Raw genomic sequence first — 25805 nt, 5'->3', positions numbered from 1 at the left:
TTGCTTCATTCAGCCCAGTATTTTGCATGATGTACCCTGCATATAAGTTAAATAAGCAGGGTAACAATATACAGCCTTGACGTACTCCTTAAGACCTTGTTTATCTATTACACATATAATACCTTACATCTGCTAGTCCCAACGTCTCACTCCATCCCTCCCCTAACCCCCTCCCCCTTGACAACCACAGATCTGTTCTCTATGTCTATGAATCTGTTTCTGTTTCTTAGATAGGTTCATTCGTTTCATATTTTAGAATCCACATGTAAGTGGTATCATACTTAATCATAGACTTGTAGAGTTGAATGAAACTTAGAGATTATCTAAGTTAGCCCCAAAACCAGGAAACAGAGGCTTTGAGAAATTAAATAACTTAATGCTGAAAAGCCATTTGGGGACCAGTATGGGATTAGGACCTAAGAGTTCTGTCTTTCACTTAGAATTCTTTCCACTGAATCAGGATGCTTGCAATCCACGTGGCAAGTTTCTGATCGTTAATTTAATTGAGACCATAATGACACCAATGCATTGCTGCTAAACTATTTAGAAATTACTTAAGCCATGCTAGATCCATTCCAAATCTAAAATTCTGATTATAAAGAGAATGTAAAAAATATACAGGTTAGCTTAGCAATTGCAGGTCATTTGGTTCATTTTATTGCTGTACTACACATATTTTCTTTTTTCAAAATACATTTCCAAGGACAGAAAAACAGGGAACTATTATATATATATATATATTGGCATGAAGCAAAAGCCAATTTATTTTAAAATTTGAATTTAATTTCTCTCTCTCTCTTTTTTTTTTTTTTTTTTTGGTCACGCCACATGACTCATGGGATCTTAGTTCATTGACCAGGGATTGAACCAGGGCCATCAGCAATGAAGATGCAGAGTCCTAACCACTGAACTGCCAGTTGATTCCCTAAATTTTATTTCTGATACTATTCTTTTGACTATTCATCATAATTTGTTAGACTCAGAGAAGTAATTTTTGCCTTTTGATTATATATAAAGTGGAATGAATGTGTAATTAAAGACATACTGTACTTAGTACTTATATAACATCACTAAGGATTCAACTTTAAATATTTCTCCCAAATTTTATTCTCAGCCTTTCTCTCTGCAATTTTTGCCAAAGTTACCATTTTTCCCTCTTGAGTTTCTTATCTACCTTACACAAATAATTCCACATCTGAATCTCTGACTCCATTGTTTCCCCTGAACTTCAGCCTGTATTTCTTCCTCCTTGCTGTATATTTCTACCTGGATACCCATCTAGCACTTAAACATCATTTTGGCTGGGATACACTTACCATCTTTCTACTATTAAACTTCTGCCTTCTGCTGAATTCCCTATTTTTGTTTATAGAACAGTTATCTTCTCTTTCACTTGATTTTAGAGCCTCAGAGCTAACTTTGACTTCTGTATCTTTTTCATGCTATGTAGCCCATCAATTGCTGGTTCTATGGCCATGTTATTACTGTGTTATTCTTGAATCCAGAGACATGGTACCTGCCTTCTGCTTTCAATTTTATTCCCAGCGTTATAGAAGAATATTATCATTCTTTCTTGCTTGGTAGCCCTAACTTGACCTTCCTGCTCTAGTGTCCTATTCCAGTCCATTTTTTTAAAAGATACTTTTAGCTTACTTTTTCAATTACAAGGGAGAAAATATAGGATGTACAGAAAGGTAAAAAGAAAACAAAATGCCTATATTCCCAATACCCAAAGATAATCACTGTTAACATTTTCATCTATATTCTTCCAATTTTTTTTCTATGATGTGTGCATAATGTTTTTAAATATACTATTTCAATTCTAACCTGTATATTACTCCCAAACAACTACAGTGTTATTCTTGAAGACTGATTTTAATATTAAGTGACCTTATTATTTACAGTTAAAAAGCTTAAAATTCTTTGCATGGTATTCAGTCTTGACCTGGACAATCTAGATCCTTTAGACTCTTCCAGCTTTGTTTCCAAAGGATCCTGTCCTGAACCTGCAAAACAACCCCTTTAGTTGCTTGCCAGTACATGCTGCAAGCTCCAATTATTTCCTGTTCATTACATAGCATTCCAAATGCTATTTCTACCATGAAGCCATCAATCACCTGCCCATCCCCAACCTCTGCTCCTTAGAGTTAGAAGTTCTGTCTCCCTCTTTTGAACTTCTATAGTAGTTGCAACATGCACTTGTTCTAAATAATTATTTTCTGGTGAACACATTTCAGGGTTATGTATTTTTTAACACATAGCATGATGTCTTTAAGCATAGCAGGTATCCAGTAAAAGTTGAATGAATGAATAGTTGAACACTGCTTTGGGGTCATTATACCATTTATTAAGCTCATAAGAAGGCTAAGATTTTGTAGATATAGAAAAAGCTTAAGCAGATAGGACTTAGATTAGAAGGAATTGAGTAATGAGACAAAATTAAAAACTGAAATGCTCTAAATCCAAGTTTGTTTCTTATCCTCTGGGCTATGAATGAGTTCAGTTCATTCAATCAGTCATGTCTGACTCTTTGCGACCCCATGGACTACAGCACACCAGGCTTCCACATGCATCACCAACTCCCGGAGCTTGCTGAATCTTATGTGCATCGAGTCAGTGATGCCATCCAACCATCTCATCCTCTGTCATCCCCTTCTCCTCCTGCCTTCAGTCCTTCCCAGCATCAGGGTCTTCTCAAATGAATCAGTTCTTCACATCAGGCGGCCCAAGTATTGGAGTTTCAGCTTCAGCATCAATCCTTCCAATGAATATTCAGGCTTGATTTCCTTTAGGATTAATTGGTTTGATCTCCTTGCTGTCCAAGAGACTCTCAAGAGTCTTCTCCAACACCACAGTTCAAAAGCATCAATTCTTCGGCGCTCAGCTTTCTTTATAGTCCAACTCTCACATCCATACATGACTACTGGAAAAACCATAGCTTTGACAAGATAGACCATTGTTGACAAAAAAAAAAAAAAAAAAACAACTCTCTATTTTTTAATGTGCTGTCTAGCTTGGTCATAGCTTTTCTTCCAAGGAGCAAGCATCTTTTAATTTCATAGCTGCAGTCACCATCTACAGTGATTTTAGAGCCCAAGAAAATAAAGTCTGTCACTGTTTCCATGGTTTACCCATCTATGTGCCATGAAGTGATGGGACTGGATGCCATGATCTTCGTTTTTTGAATGTTGAGTTTTAAGCCAGCTTTTTCACTTTCACCAAGAGGCTGTTTAGTTCCTCTTCACTTTATGCCATAAGGGTGATGTTATCTGTGTATCTGAGGTTATTGATATTTCTCCTGGAGGTCTTGATCCCAGCTTGTGCTTCATCCAGCCTGGCACTTTGCATGATGTATTCTGCATATAAGTTAAATAAGCAGGGTGACAATATACAGCCTTGACGTACTCTTTTCCCAGTTTGGAACCAGTCCGTTGTTCCATGTCTGGTTCTAACTATTGCTTCTTGACCTGCATTCAGATTTTTCAGGAGGCAGGTAAGGTGATCTGGTACTCTCATCTCTTGAAGAATTTTCCAGGTTATTGTGACCTACACAGTCAAAAGCTTTGTTGTAGTCACTAAAGCAGAAATTGATGTTTTTCTGTAATTCTCTTGCTTTCTCTGTGATCCAGCGGATGTTGGCAATTTGATCTCTGGTTCCTCTGCCTTTTCTAAATCCAGTTTGAACATCTGAAAGTCCACAGTTCATGTACTGTTGAACCCTGGCTTGGAGAACTTTGAGCATTACTTTGCTAGCATGTGAGATGAGTGCAATTGTGCGGTAGTTAGAACATTCTTTGGCATTGCCTTTCTTTGGGATTGGAATGAAAACTGACCTTTTCAAGTCCTGTGGCCACTGCTGAGTTTTCCAAATTTGCTGGCATATTGAGTGCAGCACTTTCGCAGCATCATCTTTTAGGATTTGAAACAGGTCAACTGTTATTCCATCATTTCCTATGGGTTGCCCATCACTTGAACATTATCCCATCTTGGATTCAGGAGGGAGGCAGTGGTCCTCCTTCTCCTATGGATATGGAAGAAGCACTAGTAGATATTCATTTATTGATTACCTGGCAGCTGGACATGGACTTGTGTCTTTGATCAGTCAGATGCTCCCACCCAGGACTTTGAAGCTTAAGAGCTTAGGGCATTACAGAGACAATTTCTAGCAGTTGTGGTATTAAGAGTCTAGGAGAATAGTACACCTGAAACTAATACAACATTGTAAATCAACCATATTCCAATAAAAATTTCAAAAAAGAAAAATTTAAGAGAACAGAAACAAGTGGCAATGGCATCAGCAGATGGTTACTATGTCATGATCTTGATTATGCCTTTTTTCTTCTAGGGCCTTCTCTGTTTTTTGAGCATCCTGGTTTGTTCTGTGAAATACACTATTCTCATGTGTGCTTTCTAACACTACCAAGGTATTAACTTAATTCTGACACTATCTACCTGACAGTAGCATCAGATCTCCCAGGATAAGGAAGCAGTCTCACAAGGCTGCCCCTAGTACCAACTTCAGTGCTTGTTGCAAGTCTAAGTTGTTACTTGTGCTTTTGACCAACCAGTTGTAGATTGGAGGTTCCTAAAAGCCCTCCTTGAGTTTGTGGAGCGGGTTTTGCTAGAGTGGCTCATAGAACTCATAGAAACATTTACTTCCATTTACCAGTTTATTATGTACTTAGTCCCCCATGGACTGTCTCCCACCAGGGTCCTCTGTCCATTCAGATTCTCCAGGCAAGAATACTGGAGTGGGTTTCCATGCCCTCTTCCAGGGGATCTTCCCAACCCAGGCTTCGAACCCAGGTTTCCCATATGTCAGGTGGATTCTTTACTGACTGAGCCACCAGGGAAGCCCAAGAATATTGGAGTGGGTAGCCTATCCCTTCTCCAGGGGATCTTCCTGACCCACAGGTCGAACCAGGACCTCCTGCGTTGCAGACAGACTCTTTACCAGCCAAACTCCCAGGGAAGTGCAATCAATCTTTGGTCACTGGTAACTGGACTCCATCTCCAGTCCTTCCCTTTTCCCTTGAAGTCAGGGATTGGGGCTGAAAATTCCAACTCTTATCAGCTTTGGTTCTTCTGACTACCAGCCCCTATACTAAGGAGTTTTCTAAGTCACCATTTTAATATAAACTCAGATCCCTGGGTCTGGAAGATTCCCCTGGAGAAGGGAATGACAACCCACTCTGGTATTCTTGTCTGGAGAATTCCATGGACAGAGGAACCTGGTGAGGGCTACAGTCCATGGGATCACAAAGAGTCAGACAGAACTGAGTGGCTAATACACACACACACACACACACACACACACACACACACACACACACACACACACACACACACACACACACACACACGCAGAGGCATGGTTGGAAGGGACTTGTCATGGATGACAAAAGATACTCCGTTCACTTTCCTAAGTTACCAAAATATTAAAACATTAACTGATTCTACTTTATCATATTTTCCTTCATGATATTTCTTAGTACCTGAGATAACAATATTTATGTGTCTCTCTCCACTAGAATGTAAGTTTTATAAGAGTAGGAAAGAACTTAGAGCTTTGTCAGTTCTGGGCAGATATTAAGCACTTCATAAACATTTTTGGGATGAATGAATATATGAATAAAGAAATGACTAAAAATAATTTGAGAAAACATTAGAGATCTGAATATTTTTCTGTAAGGAAGCTGAATATTAATCAAATTTGAAAAACCCTGTATTAGAGAGTAAATTATTTATATTATAATCATTACAGTTTTTATGCCACACATGTTTAAGTTGTGCAAAATGAAGACTTTAAAAGATTGGTTAAATTCATTCGAATAGTTCAGAATTTATGTAAATGTAGATACCATTTTTATAGTGGTCTTAACTTTAAGAATGTACTGTTTTCCCCAAAATGAACACATAATTTAAAGTTGCTAGCCACATATAAAACTATCAGGCAGAACAAATCTTTTGGTATTAAATTTAAGAAGTCTAAAGGAACGATTCCTTTCCCATTTGTCTCTCAACCTAAACCCTTTTTTTTTTTTTTTTTTAAGAGGGGGAGAAAATAATATTCTTTAAGAAACCAAAATAATTGATATTTTTACTTTTTAAGCACACATAGTCTTAAATGATGACTATGATTTTTTTCATATAATTTAATGTCAGTTAACTCAAAAGTAGTCTACAAGGAATGATGATAAGTTCCAGATACTTCTGCATTATTTGCTTAAGTAGAAGTTAGGTGATCACTAAAATCCCCTTCCAGTTCTCAAATTCTGTCACAATTGGCTGTGTGATCATTTGGCATACAAAAAAAACACTTCATTTTCATAGTGAAAGTACCATAAAAATGGTTCATTCCCTCAACATAACAGTTAAGTATTAGTGGCAGACAGTGGTAAAAACTATTCAAAACCAGTTTTCTGTTATTTTTTTTTTAAAGATAGTTTTAGGTCTATGTGGGAGGTTGTATTATAAGATCAGAGGATGAAAAATATCAGAGTAGTCCTGACTTTGAAAATGTCCAATCACCTATTTCTACTTTTTTCTTCATTGCTGTAAAATGAAGATTTTACCTGCCTCTGTGTACTTTCTGGGAGCAAAACAGTGAATGCAGTAATAGAAATTTACACAGGCAGATTTACTGTGAAACTTACATTTCAGAGTTCCTTATTTATACCAACTCCTAAGGTCCTATACCTTATTCCTGTATGGAAAGTTTGTAAAAAATTTTTTCTTAAAGAGATCTCCAAATTTGTATCCATAATAACTGAGTCCACCACTATTTATTAAAGTATATTTGGAGAAATAGTGACAGAGAAGTTCAGTCTTATATTAAATTAAGCTCTTCTTATTACCCTCTAAAATAGAAAACTTTTTGGTGTTTTGAAGTCTGATTTAGGCAGCTTGATTCAGAAAAAAGTTTTCTGGAGTGAGAAGTTAGAAGGAATTTTAATTTAGGATAACAATACTGCATAAGTATGCTTTTTAACATTTTTTCATTGAAGGATAGCTAGTTGATTTACAGAATTTTGTGGTTTTCAATCATGCATTAGCAAGAATAAGCCGTAGGTACACCCATGTCCCCTCCCTCCCATCTCTCTCCGCACCCCTCCGTTCAGCCTGTTACAGAGCCCCTGTTTGAGTTCCCTGAGTCATGCAGCAAATTCCCATTGGCTATCTGTTTTACATATGGTATTGTAAATTTCTATGTTACTCTCTCCTTACACCTCCCCTTTTCCCTCCTCTCCTTCCCCATGTCGATAGACCTGTTCTCTACATCTGTTTCTCCATTGCTACCCTGAAAATATACTCATCAGTGCCATCTCTTTAGATTCCATATATATGTGTCAGTATACAATATTTATATTTCTTTTTCTGACTTCTGTCTATATAATAGCCTCTAGGTTCGTACACCTCATTATGCATAAGTATGACTTGACACTGAACTTTTCTGAGATTGAGTTAAAAAAATTGTGAAATGTTTGATCTTTAAAATTCTTTCCAATATGAAACATTCTTTTTTTTTTTTTTTTTTTTAAATATTATTTTATTAGTTGGAGGCCAATCACTCCACAACATTTCAGTGGGTTTTGTCATACATTGGCATGAATCAGCCATATAGTTACACGTATTCCCCATCCCGATCCCCCCTCCCACCTCCCTCCCCACCCGACTCCTCAGGGTCCTCTCTTTTTATTTATTTTTAACTGAAGTGTAGTTAATTTACAGTGTTGTGTTAATTTCTGCTGTACAGCAAATTCATTTATACATATATATATATGTGTATACATACATATACATACATACATACATATACATACATACATACATATATACATACATATAGGAAAAATTCTTTTCCTATCCTTTTCCATTATGGTTTATCACAGGATATTGAATATAGTTCCCAGTGCTATACAGTAGGACTTTGTTGTTTTTCCATTCTATATATTGATACAGTAGTTTGCATCTGCTAATCCCAAACTCCCAATCAGTCCCTCCCCTACTCACCATCCTGCTTGGCAGCCACAAATATGTTCTCTATGTCTGCAACTCTGTTTCTGTTTCGTAGATAAGTTCATTTGTGTCATATTTTAGATTTCCGCATATAAGTAGCATCCAATATGAAGCTTTCTTACTTCCTTTCTTAATGCTGAAATATTGTGGATTTTCAGTGTAGTTGGCTCCAGGTTTATTGTTGCAGAAGTGTGACTACAACATTTAAAAGCAACTAAGATCTTCTCTGAATCATCTTTCTTGAAAGTTTCTGGGAAAAGGGAAAGCATGAAAAATATTTATATTTCTGCTCTCTATCAAGTGTATATTAAGTTAGAATGTCTGTGAAAAATAATTTACTTGATTATCACTGTTGGAGGATTTCCATTCCTCAGAATAAAGTGTTAGGAAAAGTATTTCAGTTCCACATCTCTGATGCAATCTTTTCCTCTAAGCTAGCTGGATTGTTCAGTTGGCCCAAGAGCTTGAGACCTGAAATTCTACATTCTTGGCACAGGTCTGAGTTCTCACTATAAATGTAATACCTGAGGTTGCAGGAGGTCAAGGAAGAGGGGCAAAAAAATGATTTCATGCATATCACTTCATCTTCAGTTAATTCCTAACAATGTTATCCTCTTGGAAGGAAAAATGTTCTAGTTAAGCTTTTGAGGGAAGGATGAATTTAAAGATCATTTCCAGTGTTAAGATTGGAGTGGAAAAGGGAAGGAGAATCAGCAGTTTTTTATAGACTATCTGTTGTATAAAGATGCCACAGGGCCCAGCAGTTCCACTCCTAGGAATATAATTAAGAGAAACCAAATATGTGTACATAAGTGGTTATAACAGCAGTATTCATAATAGCCCCAGAGTCGAAACAACCCAAATATCTATCAACTTATAAATGGGTAAACAATGTGGTATATCCATACAATGGAATTCTCATCAATAAAAAGAAATATTGATTCATGCTACAACATGGGTGAATCTTAAAAACATTATGCTAGGGAAAGCATCCATTCACAAATAAACCACATATTGTATGATTCTATTCAGATGAAATGTTCAAAACAGGGAAATCTATAGAGACAGATTAGTGGTTGCTAAGGAATGGAGGGGTTGGGTGGGAGAGGTTAATAAAGGAAGGAAATAAAACTTTTTTTGTGTGGTGATGAAAATGTTCTAAAATTGTCCGTGGTGATACTCTGACACATTGGTGAATATACTAAGAACCATTGTTCACTTTAAATAGATGAATCATATGGCATGCGAATTCTATCTCAAAAAAATGGGGGAATATAGTGATTAATCAAACATAGATTTAAACATGTATCCTCCTCTGAGGAAAGCACTTGTCATCCAGTTGTACTACTTACACCAATATTTAGGTATTTAAAACTGAAAGCAAAAAGAGAAAACAGGGCCTTAGAGGATAGGTGACATTTAGCTAAACTGTGAGAATAGTTGGGATGTGGATAGTCTAGGTAGAGGGACATAAGCATAAGCAGAGACAAAGATATGATGAGGCAACTATAGTAATTCATTTTTTCATGAGATTTGAGGTCAGCTCTGAATGTTGGTTAGGTAAAGTTAATCTTTCTACTATAGGCAGTATGGAGACATGAAAGTATTTTGAACAGAGCTGTGATATTATCTTAACTGTGCTTCAGGAAGATGATAGTAATACAAGTGTTTTAAAGATGAATTCCAGAAAAGATAGACTAGAGGCTGAAAGAGCAGAAACAAAGAAAAGAGATAATGAATGCTGATAGAAAGGGAAAGTGAAGAACAGATAGAAAGAAATATTGAAGCACACTTGTGATAACCCTATATGCAAAACAGAAAAAGAGACACAGAAGTACAGAACAGACTTTTGAACTCTATGGGAGACGGTGAGGGTGGGATGTTTCGAAAGACCAGCATGTATATTATCTATAGTGAAACAGATCACCAGCCCAGGTGGGATGCATGAGACAAGTGCTCAGGCCTGGTGCACTGGGAAGACCCAGAGGAATCGGGTGGAGAGGGAAGTGGGAGGGGGGATAGGGATGGGGAATACGTGTAACTCTATGGCTGATTCATATCAATGTATGACAAAACCCACTGAAATGTTGTGAGGTAATTAGCCTCCAACTAATAAAAAAAAAAATTGAATGTTAAGGAAAATGAGAAGGGAAGAGTCAAAGAAGTGAGCCGTTTAGTAAAGGGGCTTCCCTGGTGGCTCAGCGGTAAAGAATCTGCCTGCAAGGCAGGAGACACAGGTTCAGTCCCTCAGTCGGAAAGATCCCCTGGAGAAGGAACTGGCAAGCCACTCCAGTACTCTTGCCTGGGAAATCCAATGGACAGAGGATCCTGGCAGACTACAGTCAATAGGGTTACAAAGAATAGGACGTGACTGAGCATGCATGCACATTTAGGGAAGAAGCCAAATAGAGAGGTGATAGAATGGGACTGGGATTTAAAATGGTGTCCAAAAGTTTCTGTTGACAAAGTGTTACTTGAAACCATTAAGTGGTCAGAAATTAGGATAGCAGCTTACATCACACAGAGGCCTTTGGGCAAATACCTGGAGGAATAATATTGATTTAGAGGTCAGAGAGAAGAGGAGCTACAGGAGGAATAATGTGGAAAAACAGGAGAGGATAGTTTCAGGGAACCAAAGGGACATTTACAAATAAAGAAGGAAGGTGGTTAACCGGGGGAAAAAATGAGAACATCGTAGGTGTAATGGATTAACTTCAGGAGTATGGTTTTCAGCCTTAATGCCATGTGCCATATTCTAGTGGGGCAGGGGGAATGATAAAACCAAGGAAGTTTAATTCCTAGAAGTCTTAAAGAGTTTATTTTAAAACATTTATATGTCAATGTATGGCCAAAACCACTACAATATAAAAAATAAATAAAAATTAAAAAATAAAATAAAACATTTATAGAGCTGTGTGACTGCAGATGGAGAGAGTACCCATTTTAAGGAAAATTATGTAAAAATGAATAAGTATTTAGAGAGAAGAAAAGTACTCAGCATGTGTGTCCATAGCATTAGAAAAATATTTTCTAGGATTGAACACCTCCTGCCTTTGAAACTAGTCAGGACATGAAGATATTAGTAAATGCCTTATTTTAAAACTACTTTCTCAGAAATTTTGCAACTAGTGTTCATATAACAAGGAATGTTTTAGTTCCTTGAAGCTATAGTCAGACTAGATTATCAGGAGATACATGCAGACATTGTAGTTTTTGACTGGGTGATGGTTAGGTAAAATGTGATGCTGAATTCAGACAAGTTTTAGCTACCAATTGATCTAAAGCATTCCATAGCCATAGCATCAGAGGGAATAACAAAATAATGAAAAATTAGTTTATCAGTATAGACGTGAGCGGAGATTGGGATATCCTCTACAGGAAAAGTGTACAAATGGGGGTCAGTACCTTTTTTTTTATATTATTTTTCCCCCTGTAGGGATTTCATCTCCAAAGCTAGTCAGGCATCCCCAAATTATTTCAATATACGTAAATTTTAAATTGTTATATTCTTTGACCCAGTAGTTCTACTTCTAGAAATACATTCAAAAAAAACCCAAAATGTAAATGGACAATAAGACAAAGGTCTTCAAAACACAGTAACTTTTAGTATTTGAACAAAGGATTGAGTACAGCCTTGATTTCAAATTGTGGAGAAACAGTTGTGAATGAATTTGGCTCTTCCATAAGATAAACATTGAATAGCCTTTAAATGATCTTTGTGAATAGTTTGCCATGTTTGATAACATGGCAAAATGCTAATAATCTAGAGTTAGATAAAAGAGGTTGACTGGTGGAATCATGTGTATAATGTGATCTCAGAGGTATAACAAAATAAATATGTGCATGAAGAAATAAATATGTTCACAAAGAAAACAATCCCAAATTGTTAATGAAGTTTTGTCCTAGGTAGGATTATGGACTTTTTTTTTCCATAATGGTGCATATTTCCCACTCTACATTGGGCATGTACTTCTTTAATAGATAATAAAGAATTATCACTACCCCCCAAATCTGAGAGATGAGTTATAGAGAGATTAGGAAAGGGAAGATAGATGAGTCAATATAAATCATTATACCTATCAGAAGAGCAATTCAAAATATAAACCTTAGTGACAGAGAATCAGTGGCATCACCATATGCTGTCAGATTACTCTTGTCTACTGGTACCCTCTATGGAGTTTCCTTAGACTCAGACAGACCAGTGGAAGTCTTATTGTAGATTCTGAAATCTAATGACTCATTTGTCTCCCTGGTGTTGTTTATGCCAGAGTAGCCTGTGTCTTTGTTGCGAAAATTTTACCTTTTACATTTGTCATCGACAAATTGATTAAGATAAAATTTTAACTTTGTAATATTACATTTGTAAATACTTAAAACTGTCATGTTATCAATTACTGCTTCTTGAATTTTACCTGTGTAATTACATATTTTATTCTTCTTTTTCTATAGGTGCACCATAAATACGAAAGACTGAAGTTATAAAAGAGAAAAAAAAAAGATTGCTGCTATAATGACTCTGAACAATACAGTATATTTTGTGTCATATATGAAAAGGTATTGTCTATAGATTTATGACTTAGCTTTCTCCTACAAAATGAGCAAATGGTATTTTCCAGTTTTTCTACAGTGAACTTTTATTATATTTATATGAAAAATTAAAAGGAATTAATAAAATTGGGATAAAATATTCTTTTATAAAAATTTTTTAGTTTCAAATTATTTCCTTATGAAAGTGAAAGTTGCTTAGTCGTGTCCGACTCTTTGCGATCCCATGTACTATACTGTCCATGGAATTCTCCAAGCTAGAATACTGTCCAGAATAGCCAGAAGCCATTCCCTTCTCCAGGGGATCTTCCCAACCCATTTTCATTACTTTTGATGATGGCATAAAATATGGATAATTACCTGACTAAAGTTATTTTATTCCTATTATTGTTATTTGCAGGAATATATATTGCTTTTTTTGTTGTATATATATTGCTTTTGCTTCATAATTCAACTTTGAAATAAATTTTTTTCATATTAAAGTAACAGGCTAAAAAAAAAATAGTAACAGGCTTTGCAAAACATTTAGAAAGTACAAATAAGCAAAAAGAAGAAAATAAAAAATAACCTGAAATCCCAACTTCTACCTCAGCTAAAACACAAGCCTGCAAAGAAATTCAAATTTGTAGGTGAAAGAAGCCTTGTTGCTCATCTTTACTGTTGCATATCTCTTGTACTGTACCTTATTTATTGTTGTTCTTGTTTAGTCAGTAAGTTGTGCCTGAGTCTTTTGCAATCTCTGTCTTTGGGACCCCTGGCTCCTCGTCCTTGGGATTTCCCAGGCAAGAATACTGGAGTGGGTTACCATTTCCTTCTGCAGGGTATCTTCCTGACCCAGGGATCGAACCCATGTCACCTGCATTGGCAGGCGGATTCTTTACCACTAAGCCACATAGGAAGCCCACTCTACCTTACACCCTGCCTCATTTACTGAAATAAATCAAAGCAAAACAAGTAGAAACTGCCTTGTAGAAGGATCGCACTTGGTCAGAGAATTCCCATTTTATTCTTCCAGGAATGTATAAAGATGACTGTTTCCTTATGCTCTCACCATAAAATGTATCTTTTCTTTATTACTTTATCAATTTGGTGGGTAAAATGAGGGTTTTTTTATTTTACTTTATACTTCTTTGATTACTATTGAAATTATATAGGTTTCATATCATTAATAGGCATTCTTCTTTTTTGCTTCTTTAATTTCCTATTTATGTCCTTTGAGTGTGTGGGTTGGTATGTATATGTATTTATATGTTTACTTCTCTGATATTAAGAATAAATTAACTGGGACTTACAAATTAACTGGAGCAATCTCTACTTGCTGTTCAGTTTTATTTATTTCAACTTTTTAAAGCAATAATTATTGACATACCATAATCTGAACATATTAAGTCACAATGTTTTAACATGTGTGTGTATATGTGTATCCATCATCATAATGAAGATAGTAAACATTTTCATCACTCCCAGAATCTTCTCATATCCTTTTTCAATACCTTCCTCACACCTCTTCTCACCCTAGCCCTGTCCCCAGGTGACTACTGATGTGCTGTCACTCTGGGTTAGTTTGCATTTTCCAGAATTTTATGTAAATGAAATCGTAAAATATATTATATTCTCTATTTTTGTTCTGACTTCTTTCACTCAGCATAATTATTTTGAGAATTATCCATGTTGTAGCATGTATCAATAGTTCATTTTATTTCTGAGGTGCATTCCACTGTCTGAAAGCCCCACAAATTTTTTATCCATTTATCTGTTGATGGATATTTGGGTTGTTTCCAGTTTTAACTATTAAAAATAAAACTGTTATTAATTTTTGTGTGCTGTGCTTCTTAAGGACATTTGCTTTCATTTTTCTTGGGTAAATACCTAGGAGTGGAATAGTTATGTCATACAGTAGATGTATGTTCAGTTTTTAAGAAACTGCCAAATAGTTTTTCAAAGTATTTCTACCACTTTTACATCCCGCCAGCAGCATCTGAGAGATATAGTTACCTCAAATTCTTACCATCACCTGGTATGGTCTGTCTTTTTAATGTCAATCTTTCTAATAGATTTGTAGTAGTATCTTATTGTGGTCTTAATTTGTACCTCCCTAATCAATAATGATATTAAGCGTCTTTTTTTTCCCCTTAGCTGCCATCCATTTATCTTTCTTGGTGAAGTGTGTGTTCTAGTCTTTTTCTCATTTTTATCTCTTCAAATATTTTCTTAGGTCCTTTCTCTTTCTCTTCTTCTGGGACCCCTATAATGCAAATATTAGTGTGTTTAATGTTGTCCCAGAGGTCTCTTAGGCTATCTTCATTTCTTTTCATACTTTTTTCTGTATTCTGTTCTGCAGCAGTGATTTCCACCATTCTGTCCTCCAGGTCACTTATCTGTTCTTCTGCCTCAATTGTTCTGCTGTTGATTCCTTCTAGTGTATTATTCATCTGTTTGTTTGTTCTATAGTTCTTATAGGTCTTTGGCAGACATTTCTTGCATCTTCTCCACTGTTTTCCCAAAATCCTGGATCATCTATATTATCATTATTCTGAATTCTTTTTCTGGAAGCTTGCCATCTCCACTTCATTTAGTTGTTTTTCTGGGGTTTTTTATCTTGTCCCTTCATCTGGGATGTAACTTTTTTGCTTTTTTCATTGTGATTAACTTTCTGTAATATGGTTTTTGTTTTAGCCGCTGTGGAACTGTGCTTCTTTTTGCTTCTTCTGTCTGCCCTCTGATGAATGAGGCTAAGAGGCTTGTATAAGCTTCCTAATGGCAAGAACTGGTGATGGGGGAAACTGGGTCTTGCTCTAGTAGGCAGGGCTTTGCTCAGTTAACACTTTAATCCCATTATCTGCTGATGGTGAGGTTGCACTCCCTCCTGTTAATTGTTTGGTCTGAGACCACCCAGCTCTGGGGTCTACGGACTCTATGGTAGGATTAATGACTAACTCCAAGAGGGTTTACACCAAGGGGGACCTTCCCAGCCTAATGCCCCTCCCTGTCCCTGTGGTAAGCCCCTGTTGATCCACACCTCCACAGGAAACCCTCCAACACTAGCATGTAGTTATGGTCCAGTCACCTGTGGTGTCACTGCTCCTTTCCTCTGGGTCTTAATGTGTGCAAAGTTTTGTTTCTGCCCTCCAAGTTTGGAGTCTCTGTTTTCCCCAGTCCTGTGGAAATCCTATAATCAAATCCTGCTGGCAAGATTCCCTGGGGATTCACGGTCCTTTTGTTGAATCCTCATGCTGGGAAGCCTAAAGTGGGGTTCAGAACCTTCACAACAGTGGGATAAATTCTTTGGTATTATTGTTCCAGTTTGTGGGTCACCTACCCGGCAGGTATGGGATTTTATTTTATTGTGATTGCACCCCTCTTACCGTCTCGCTGCAGCTTCTTCTTTGTTTTTGGATGCGGGGTATCATTTTTTGGTGGGTTTCAGCATCCTCCTGTCATTGGTTGTTCAACAGTTAGTTGCAATTTTGGTATTCTCACAGGAGGAGATGAGTGCACGTCCTTCTACTCTGCCATCTTGAACCGGAAGTCTCTCACCCTCTTTTTCACATTTCTAAAATTGGGTTGTTCATGTTTTGAGGATTGTTTATATTTTCTGAATGTATATCCATCATGAGACATATGTTTCTCAAAGACCTTCTTGTAGACTGTGGCTTCATTCTATTAACCAAGTCTTTCAAAAAGAATATGTTTTTAATCTAATTTAACCTTTTTTTCCTTTATGGATTGTGCTTTTACTTTTTAGGCTTTTTTTAAGATTGGTTTAGTTAGTTAGTTATTATTTTTTTGTCTGTGGTGAGTCTTCATTACTGCATGATGGCTTTGATACTGGAAAAGACACTGATACTGGGAAAAAAGTTGAAAGTGATAGTCACTCAGTCCTGTCTGACTCTTTGTGATCCCATGGACTCTATGAAGGCAAAAAGAGAAGGAGGTGGCAGAGGATGAAATGGTTAGAAAGCATCTCCAACTCAGTGAATATGAATTTGAGCAAACTCCAGGAGATAGGGAAGGACAGGGAAGCCTGGCAGGCTGCAGTCCATGGAAGTTGCAACGAGTCAGACACTACTTAGTGACTGAACAACATCGACAGAAACAGTTTTATCCAAAATTTAGATTATATTGTAAACTAAAATTAAGCTAATTTGTTTTTTAAATGACTACTTATTACCCCCTTTGAAATCAGTGCTCATTGTCTTGCATTCGTCCAAGTAACCTTCCCAGTATAGAAACTTAAATACCACTGCTGATGCTCTAAGTACAACAGATCACACCTAAATGAATATACTTCCAAAGCAGAATTATTGTTGCATAACAAGGTAGCAGCTGAATTGTAATAGATTTTAACACTTATGTTTTTCTCACCAAACTTTTCCCTCTGAATCTACATAGTACCAAACACCCCCCACCCAAAACTAGATAGCAGTCTACAAACTCCAAAGCACATTGCATGTCTTACCTCTATTGTCAGTCATGTATCTGGGATAAAATATGTTGTCTGTCCATAGAAGAAGCTTTCATCATGGAAGTCAAGGAAGATCCAGCTGGCATGCTAAGTGACATTTTCCAGTTGCCTGTTGCAGTTGTCATTAACTAGCGAAAGTATCTGTGTATCTAATGGTCAGGAAGGACATATACTTCACCTCACAGTCTTATAGACTGTTTGATTAACCCATTAATGGGAGGATCAATTCAGAATAATCATGTGTATATTTCTTTAGTCCCCTTTTGGAAATTTTTTCTTTGGAGTTTTTTTTCCCCTTGTTATAATTGATAATTTATCTTTTTCTTCTCCTCAAAATCTGTCATTGATATTTTGATTTTCTTATCTTTACTTCCCATTTGTTTCAGTCATCTAGGACAGAAATCTCTCTTTTATTTTATTTTATTTTTTTAGCTTTATATTTTTATTGGAATATAGTTGATTAACAATGTTGTGATAGTTTCAGGTGTACAGCAAAGTGAATCAGTCATACATATACATGTATCTATCCTTTTTCAAATTCTTTTCCAATTTAGGTTGTTACACGACACTGAATTGAGTTCCCTGTGGTATATAGTATGTCCTTGTTGATTATCCATTTTTAGGTATAGCAGTGTGTACATATCAGTTCCAAACTCCCAAACTATCCCTTCCCTGCACCCTTCCCCTCTGGTAACCACAAGTTCCTTTTCTATGTCTGTGAGTCTGTTTCTGTTTTGTAAGTAAGTTCATTTATATCGTTTCTTTTTAGATTCCGCTTATAAGCGGTATCATATGATATTTCCCTTTATCTGTCTGACTTACTTCACTCAGTATGACAATCTTTAGGCCTGTCCATGTTGTCTCAAATGGCATTATCTGTTTCTTTTTAATGGCTGAGTAATATTCCATTGTATATATGTACCACATCTTCTTCTACCATTCCTCTCTCTATGCACATTTAAGTTACTTCCCTATCTTGGCTGTTGTAAACAGTGCTCCAGTGAACACTGAGGGGCATGTATCCTTTTGGACCATGTTTTTCTCTTGTTATATATGCCCTGTGGGATTGCAGGGTCATCTGGTAGTTCTATTTTTAGTTTTTTAAGGAGCCTGCATACTGTTCTCCATAGTGGCTGTACCAATTGACATTTCCACCCTCTCCCAGTGTTGTTTGTGAATTTTTTGATGATAGCCCTTTGGATTGGTGTGAGGTGATATCTCATTGTAGTTTTGATTTGCATATATCAGATATAACTTTCATAACAGTTATATCAGATATAACTTTAATACCATACAGTTCACCCATTTAAATAGCATATTTCAGTAATTTTTAGTATATGAACAATTTTACAACCATCACCACGATGAATTTCAGAACATTTCATTATACTAAAAAGAAAGCCTGTACCCTTTAGCTGTCAACCCAACTCTTTCACCTCCTAGCCCAAGCAACCCAAAATCTAATTCCTGTCTCTATAAATTTACTTATGATGGATGTATTATATAAATGAAATCATACAATACATAGTCTTTTGTGACTAGCTTCCTTCACTTAGTGTAATGGTTCATCTGTGTTGGGATGTGCATCAGTACTGTATTCCTTTTTATCCCTGAATAATATTCCATGGTATTGATACACCTTATTTTGTTTCACCAAGTGGATGTTTGATTTGTTGCTGAATAATGCTGCTGTCAATATCCATCCAAGTTTTTGTATGGACATGTGTTTTTATTTCCCTTGGGTATATATACCAAGGAGTGAGAATTTCTGAATCAAGTGATAACTCTTATGTTTAAGTTTTTGATGAACTCCCAATCTCTTTCCCAAGATTACTGTACCATTTTACATTTCCACCAGCTGTTTTGGAAGGTCTGAATTTCCCCACATCCTTACCAATACTTATTATTTGACTTTTTGATAATAGCCATCCTAGTGGGTATGAAAATGGTATCTCATGTGTTTTTAATTTTTATTTGTCTTATGACTAATTGTGTAGAGCATCTTTTCATGTTTTAATGGCCATTTGTATGTCTTTGGAGAAATATCTACTCAAATCCATTGCCCATTTTTCTTTTGGGTTACCTGTCTTTTTATTATAATTTATAAGACCAAGATGCTTTTTAATATGAATTTGTAATTGCCACCAAACAAACTGTATAAGTTAATGTCAAACCTTGTTTTCCTACAGGCACTGAAATTTTACACCCTCCTCCCCTGCCCCAAATATTTGTCAATGAGAGAGAAAGCTGATCCCAATCAAAAGCAAAGTGCTTGCACATATTGGTCATCATGCGGAAAGGCGTGCCACGAGACCCAGAGATTGCTGATCTGTTCTATAAAGATGATCCTGAAGAACTTTTTATTGGTTTACATGAAATTGGACATGGAAGTTTTGGAGCAGTTTATTTTGTAAGTGATTAAAAATTGTTTGGATCAAATTATAAAAGTTTGATTTCTATACATTCCAACTATTACTTGTAAAATGCACATGTTTTTAATGTTTATTCTACAAATTAAATGATGTCTACAGTACAGGCAAATAGTCTTTGCTGAAAAGCCAGTCCTAGAATTCTAGGCATTATTCAAGTCAGTGGTATTTATATCAAATGACTCTGCTATCAAAGTGAGGCAAAAACATTATAAGCTTGAATTTGAACCCTGTGCATTTCCCTTACATGCCATGTTCTTTTCTGCCTCGGGGCATTTATATATGGTATTCCTCCTACCAAGAGTTCTACATGTTGTTTCCCCATTCCTGTCTAACTCTTGTTTTTCCTACAAATATCAGCTTAAGTGTTCAATCCACAAGAGAGCCATTTCTGTTCAACCCTCCATCACTGAATTAAGACTTCATTTATGGTCTCATAGCCCCCTGTGCTTATACTTTGTTGCATTTGTCACAGTTATAATTGTATAATTATGTGTGAATTTTTTTGATTCATCTATGTCTCACTAAATAATAAGCTCCATAAGGACAAGAGTTATATCTACTTGTTCATTGCTATATCCCCAGTAACTAGTATAATGTCTGAGTAGTACAATGTAAATGATTTCAGTAAATGATGGATAGATGGGTGGATGGCCAAATGGGCAACCACTTAGATGGACTGACAGATTTTTAGTAGCAATCATGTTAACCCAGTATCTTAGGTTAAGGGGTACATGGCCTAGCTCCATAGAGTCAGTTTGAATTCCAAGACTTTATCTTCTGATGAGAAGAGTGAGAGATGATCAGCTAAGTGTTAACATACCTCATTAACCTAAAGTTCATTTCATAAAAAATGTACTTCTTTATTTCAATAAGTGTAGAAGTTTGCATCATCAAATTAACACATACTTCCTTAAGAGTACTAGTTCATTAAAGCAGGTAATATTTAAGTATGACTTATTACCTATTTCTCTTCCAAACCTGTTATCAGATACTTTTTTCTTTCTTAAACAGTATTTGACTTTTTTTTAAGTGGTCCTTTATGTCCATACATCTAGATAGGGCTTATCTTTAGTTGTCCTTCCAAATGCAATTATATTAATTGTATCTTGAGCTCATTCTTTTGTTTCTAACCAAATCTTAAGCCCGAGTTTTCTCTGAATGCTCTCTCATTCCTTCATGTCTATACTCAGCACTACCATCACTCCTCTTCCCTCACCCCCATCTAATACTTGGCTCCCATTCAAGTACATTTTATCATTAAGTGCTACCTTCCAGGGCTGAAGAGAGTGCTAATTTTCTAGTTAATACACTCATGTTAACCTTTGAGGTTATAGTAGTATTTACAGGCCAATCAAAGTCCTATCTTTCTCATTCACTGAGACACAGTTTTTAAAAAGAATTCTTAAAATTACAGTTATATATACAGAGTGTACATGATACATACACACATATATTTTAATATATAATTTAAAGAGTAATTAAAAGGTAAATCCCTTTATAACCAGCAGCCATGCTGAGAAATAAAATATTGCCAGCACCCAAAAGCCCCTTTTTGGTTAGAAGAATCCACTATGCTGAATTTTGTTATGAAGACTTCCTTGTCTTCATATATATCCCACTTACTTCTCCACCCCCTAATAATGTAATTTGGTTTTGCCTCATTTTGAACTTTTTAACAATGGAAGCATTCTGTATACATTTGGTTGTGATCTGTTTGCTTTGCTTAGAGATACTTTCTTCAGTCAGTCATCTTTCTTACTGTCCATCTATTACTTTATGACTAATTCATTATCTCAGAATCTCTCTTGGTTAAAGAGAGTGGTTCCAATCTCTGTTTGACTCTTCAGTTTTAAAAAGCAGTCAGACCCTTCTCAAAGTTCTCTTTTAGAATAAATACAATAAACCAAGAATGCTTTGAAACTTACTAACAGGCTGTTTGTGTTAGGGGTTAAATGAGACCTATTTTGCTGTAGAAAACCCAGTGTTTTTTGGACTAAGTCCTGTCTGATTAGCTAGAGTACAGTAGTTCCCTCTTATCCACAGTTTCAGTTATCAGTGGTCAACCTCAGTCCAAAAATACTAAATAGAAAAATCCAGAAATAAGCAATTCTTGAGTTTTAAATTGCGAGATGTTCTGAGTAACATGATGTATTGAAAAATGTGTTATTTGTTGATAATGATAGACTAGAAAAATCACAAAGATACCTGGATGGCTTTGATACTGAAATGTAATCATTAACTATATATTGCCTGTATACAAAAGTGTATAGTGCAGCCCCATATAAACCCATAAGGCACATTAAAAAAAAAACAGATTAAAGGGAAATTAACTGATACTTTACTATAAAATTTTAAAAAGCCTTAACCTTTTATCTACATTGGCTCATAGGCAGAAAATGGATTTTCTCCTGTGCCACTCCATGTCGCTCTTCCCTATTAATAGATTCTTCCTCTTGTCACTCAAGTATACCATTATAACCGAGAAGACTATCATCTCTTACAACTGCTGTAACCTCCAAACTGATCTCTGTGCATCCATTCTGGTCTCTCTCCAGTCTTTTGGCCACACTACAGAGAGCTTGAGAATTGTTGGGGAGCAGAAACATGTTAATATGATCACATCACCTTTTGTCTATAAAGTCTTCAAGGGGTCTCCTCCTCTGTCCTTAGGTTAATAAGTTCAAATGCCTTACTGCATTCAGCCTCTAAGGTCCTTTATGAGGTGATCCCTGAATACCTGAATTATTGTTGTTGTTCAGTCACTAAGTCGTGTCCAACTCTTTTGTGACCCCATGGGCTGCGGCATGACAGACTCCTCTCTCCTCCACTATCTCTGGGAGATTGATCAAATTCATGTTCATTGAGTCAGTGATGCTATCTAACTGTCTCATCCTCTGCCACCCCCTTCTCTTCTTGCCTTCAGTCTTTCCCAGCATCAAGGTCTTTTCCAGTTAGTTGGGTCTTCCCATCAGGTGGCCAAAGTTTTGGAGCTTCAGCTTCAGCATCAGTCCTTCCAATGAATATTCAGAGTTGATTTCCTTTAGGATTCACTGGTTTGTTCTATATTCCCTCTTATTCACATTGCTCTAGATAATACATAAAAGTTAATCATCCATCATAGGATCTATACTAATTATGATTTTATTTTTCTTGCTGTCTATGCTACTAGAAGAGAGAAAGGTACTTGGCATACTTACTCACAATTATATCCCTAACATTTAGCCCAATACCTGCCAAATTTTAAACAACTAATAAATACTTGAATTATGAAGAACTCAGAGAATTTGGCATTGCTTATTAGTACTTTTCTTGTGGCAGAGTCATATTAGCAAGCTGTAAAGACCAGAGTCTAGCAACCAACATTTTCAAAATGTTTATACCTCAGCACTATAATTCTGTTAGGTTCTTGTAGTTTATAGCTTTTACACAGAATGATGCCAGGGAAAATGTTAACAGTGAATTGTATGCTGGCACTGCTCTTGGAGAATCAATCAGTTAAGAATATATATTATTTTCAGAGAAAATTGAAACTATTGATGAAATATCTCTGTGTATTTGGATTTACATAAGTAATTTAGAATTTAGCAGCAGTAAAAATGAAATAATGAAAAACTCTGTATTAAAGGAAATTAAAAAGGGCAGAAGGTGTTCATTTTTGTATTCACTTAAAGACAGTTATAAAGTTTCTAGGGTTCTAGTGTTGCATTGTTGAACTCAGCATATCATCCATAATCTACCTAAAGCAAATAATTTAGTTTTGTTTTTCTGGGTATAAATACCTTTTAGTTTTAGTTGAGGCTTAATAACTAGGGCAAAAGGAAAAGCTTATATTTTAATTCTTATATTTCTCCATAAACTAGCAAAGAATTGACAATTGTCTAAATGTAGCTAAAAATGGTTATGAAAATATTAGAAGCACAGATGAAGTAGGTTCCCAATAAATATATTTTGAATCAGTGATCTTCTTTAATATTACTGAGACCATTGAGACAATTGGAAGTAATAAGTATGATTATAAGTTTCAAGAATAAAACTTAAAATGTTTAGAAGTTGTAATCATTCACATTTCATGCAAAGATGGGCTCAACAAAGGACAGAAATGCTATGGACCTAACAGAAGCAGAAGATATTAAGAAGAGTTGGCAAGAATACACAGAACTGTATCAAAAAGATCTTCACGACCCAGATAATCACAAAGGTGTGATCACTCACACTTACCTATAGCTGGACATCCTGGAATGTGAAGTCAGGTGGGCCTTAGGAAGCATCACTACGAACAAAGCTAGTGGAGGTGATGGAGTTCCAGTTGAGCTGTTTCAAATTCTGAAAGATGATGTTGTGAAGGTGCTGCACTCAATATGCCAGCAAATTTGGAAAGCTAAGCAGTGCCCACGGGACTGGAAAAGGTGAGTTTTCATTCCAATTCCCAAAAAAGGCAATGCCAAAGAATGCTCAAACTACCGCACAATTGCACTCATCTCACACTCTAGTAAAGTAATGTTCAAAATTCTCCAAGCCAGGCTTCAGCAATACGTGAACCGTGAACTTCCAGATGTTCAAGCTGGTTTTAGAAAAGGCAGAGGAACCAGAGATGAAATTGCCAACATCTGCTGGATCATCGAAAAAGCAAGCAAGTTCCACAAAAACATCTATTTCTGCTTTATTGACTATGCCAAAGCCTTTGACTGTGTGGGTCACAATAAACTGGAAAATTCTGAAAGAGATAGGAATACCAAACCCCCTGACCTACCTTTTGAGAAACCTGTATGCAGGTCAGGAAGCAACAGTTAGAACTGGACATGGAACAACAGACTGGTTCCAAATAGGAAAAGGAGTACGTCAAGGCTGTATATTGTCACCCTGCTTATTTAACTTATATGCAGAGTACATCATGAGAAATGCTGGACTGGATGAAGCTCAGGCTGGAATCAAGATTGTGGGGAGAAATGTCAATAACCTCAGGTATGCAGATGACACCACCCTTATGGCAGAAAGTGAAGAAGAACTAAAGAGCCTCTTGATGAAAGGGAAAGAGGAGAGTGAAAAAGTTGGCGTAAAGCTCAACATTCAGAAAACTAAGATCATGGCATCCGGTCCCATCACTTCATGGCAAATAGACGGGGAGACAGTGGAAACAGTGGCTGACTTTATTTTTGGGGGCTCCAAAATCACTGTGGATGGTGATTGCAGCCATGAAATTAAAAGACGCTTACTCCTTAGAAGGAAATTTATGACCAACCTAGACACAATATTAAAAAGCAGAGACATTACTTTGCCAACAAAGGTCCGTCTGGTCAAGGCTATGGTTTTTCCAGTGGTCATGTATGGATGTGAGAGTTGGACTATAAAGAAAGCTGAACACTGAACAATTGATGCTTTTGAACTGTGGTGTTGGAGAGGACTCTTGAGAGTCCCTTGGACTGCAAGGAGATCCAACCAGTCCATCCTAAAGGAGATAAGTCCTGCGTGTTCATTGGAAGGACTGATATTGAAGCTGAAACACCAATACTTTGGCCACCTGATGCGAAGAGCATGACTTATTTGATGTGAAGAGCTGACTTATTTGAATAGACCCTGATGCTGGGAAAGATTGAGGGCAGGAGGAGAAGGGGACGATAGAGGATGAGATGGTTAGATGGCATCACCGACCCAGTGGACATGGGTTTGGGTGGACTCCAGGAGTTGGTGATAGACAGGGAGGCCTGGCGTGCTGCAGTTCATGGGGTCGTGGAAAGTCGGACACGACTGAGGGATTGAACTGAATCATTCATAAAGCAGTATGATGCACTGGAAAGCTGAAATCCTATTGATAATTTCCTTTCTCTGTACTAATACATTGATTTCTCTTTTTTTTTAAGTTTCAGTTTCAGTTCTGAATTTTAACTAGTGTAGAATGCATTAAAAATTGCCCATCTATAGATAAATGGAAATGTTTTTCAAATTTCGTCTTTGCCTAGCCAATAGGTTCTATAAACAAGTATACATATCAAGTTCTAAGTGATGATAACTCTGTAAATGTGAAGAAATATATTGTTCCAAATAAGCATTGATAATAAATAATGTTAATAATATTGCATTAGATAATACTATTGGATTCCATTTGTGTGGGCCTTTTTTTTTTTTTCTTTCTGTAAAGTGTAAGGATTTGTTTGTTATAAACCCCTATTATAAGTTAAAATTCATCATTGTGTGAGCACTTTCTAAGCCTTTCCCAGGCTCCTTAAGCTGCACAGCACATAGATTCATACCCAAAATACCTGCTTCTCAGATACAGTCCCTCTAACTGTTATTGTATAACTGGATTTACATCAACTTTTCTTTGTTGTTACATAAGCATAGTCTTA

The 25805-nt window shown here is 36.3% G+C and overlaps 1 protein-coding gene across 2 annotated transcripts in view; it reads left to right on the top strand.

Annotated features, from left to right (window-relative positions):
* TAOK3 (TAO kinase 3) overlaps positions 1 to 25805 on the top strand; it is a 183414-nt gene that overhangs the window by 78819 nt on the left and 78790 nt on the right. For both annotated transcript variants that reach the window (XM_065903878.1, XM_065903877.1), the window contains exons 2-3: positions 12469 to 12573; positions 19219 to 19439. In XM_065903878.1, coding sequence (XP_065759950.1) covers positions 19320 to 19439 — 120 coding nt within the window. In that variant the 5' untranslated portion in view covers positions 12469 to 12573; positions 19219 to 19319. The remainder of the gene's footprint in view (positions 1 to 12468; positions 12574 to 19218; positions 19440 to 25805) is intronic.

This window comes from Muntiacus reevesi, chromosome 13 (genome assembly GCF_963930625.1).
Source record: "Muntiacus reevesi chromosome 13, mMunRee1.1, whole genome shotgun sequence".
NCBI lineage: Eukaryota > Metazoa > Chordata > Mammalia > Artiodactyla > Cervidae > Muntiacus > Muntiacus reevesi.
The sequence above is the reverse complement of the archived record's forward strand: the minus strand, read 5'-3'. Positions and strand labels throughout refer to the sequence as shown.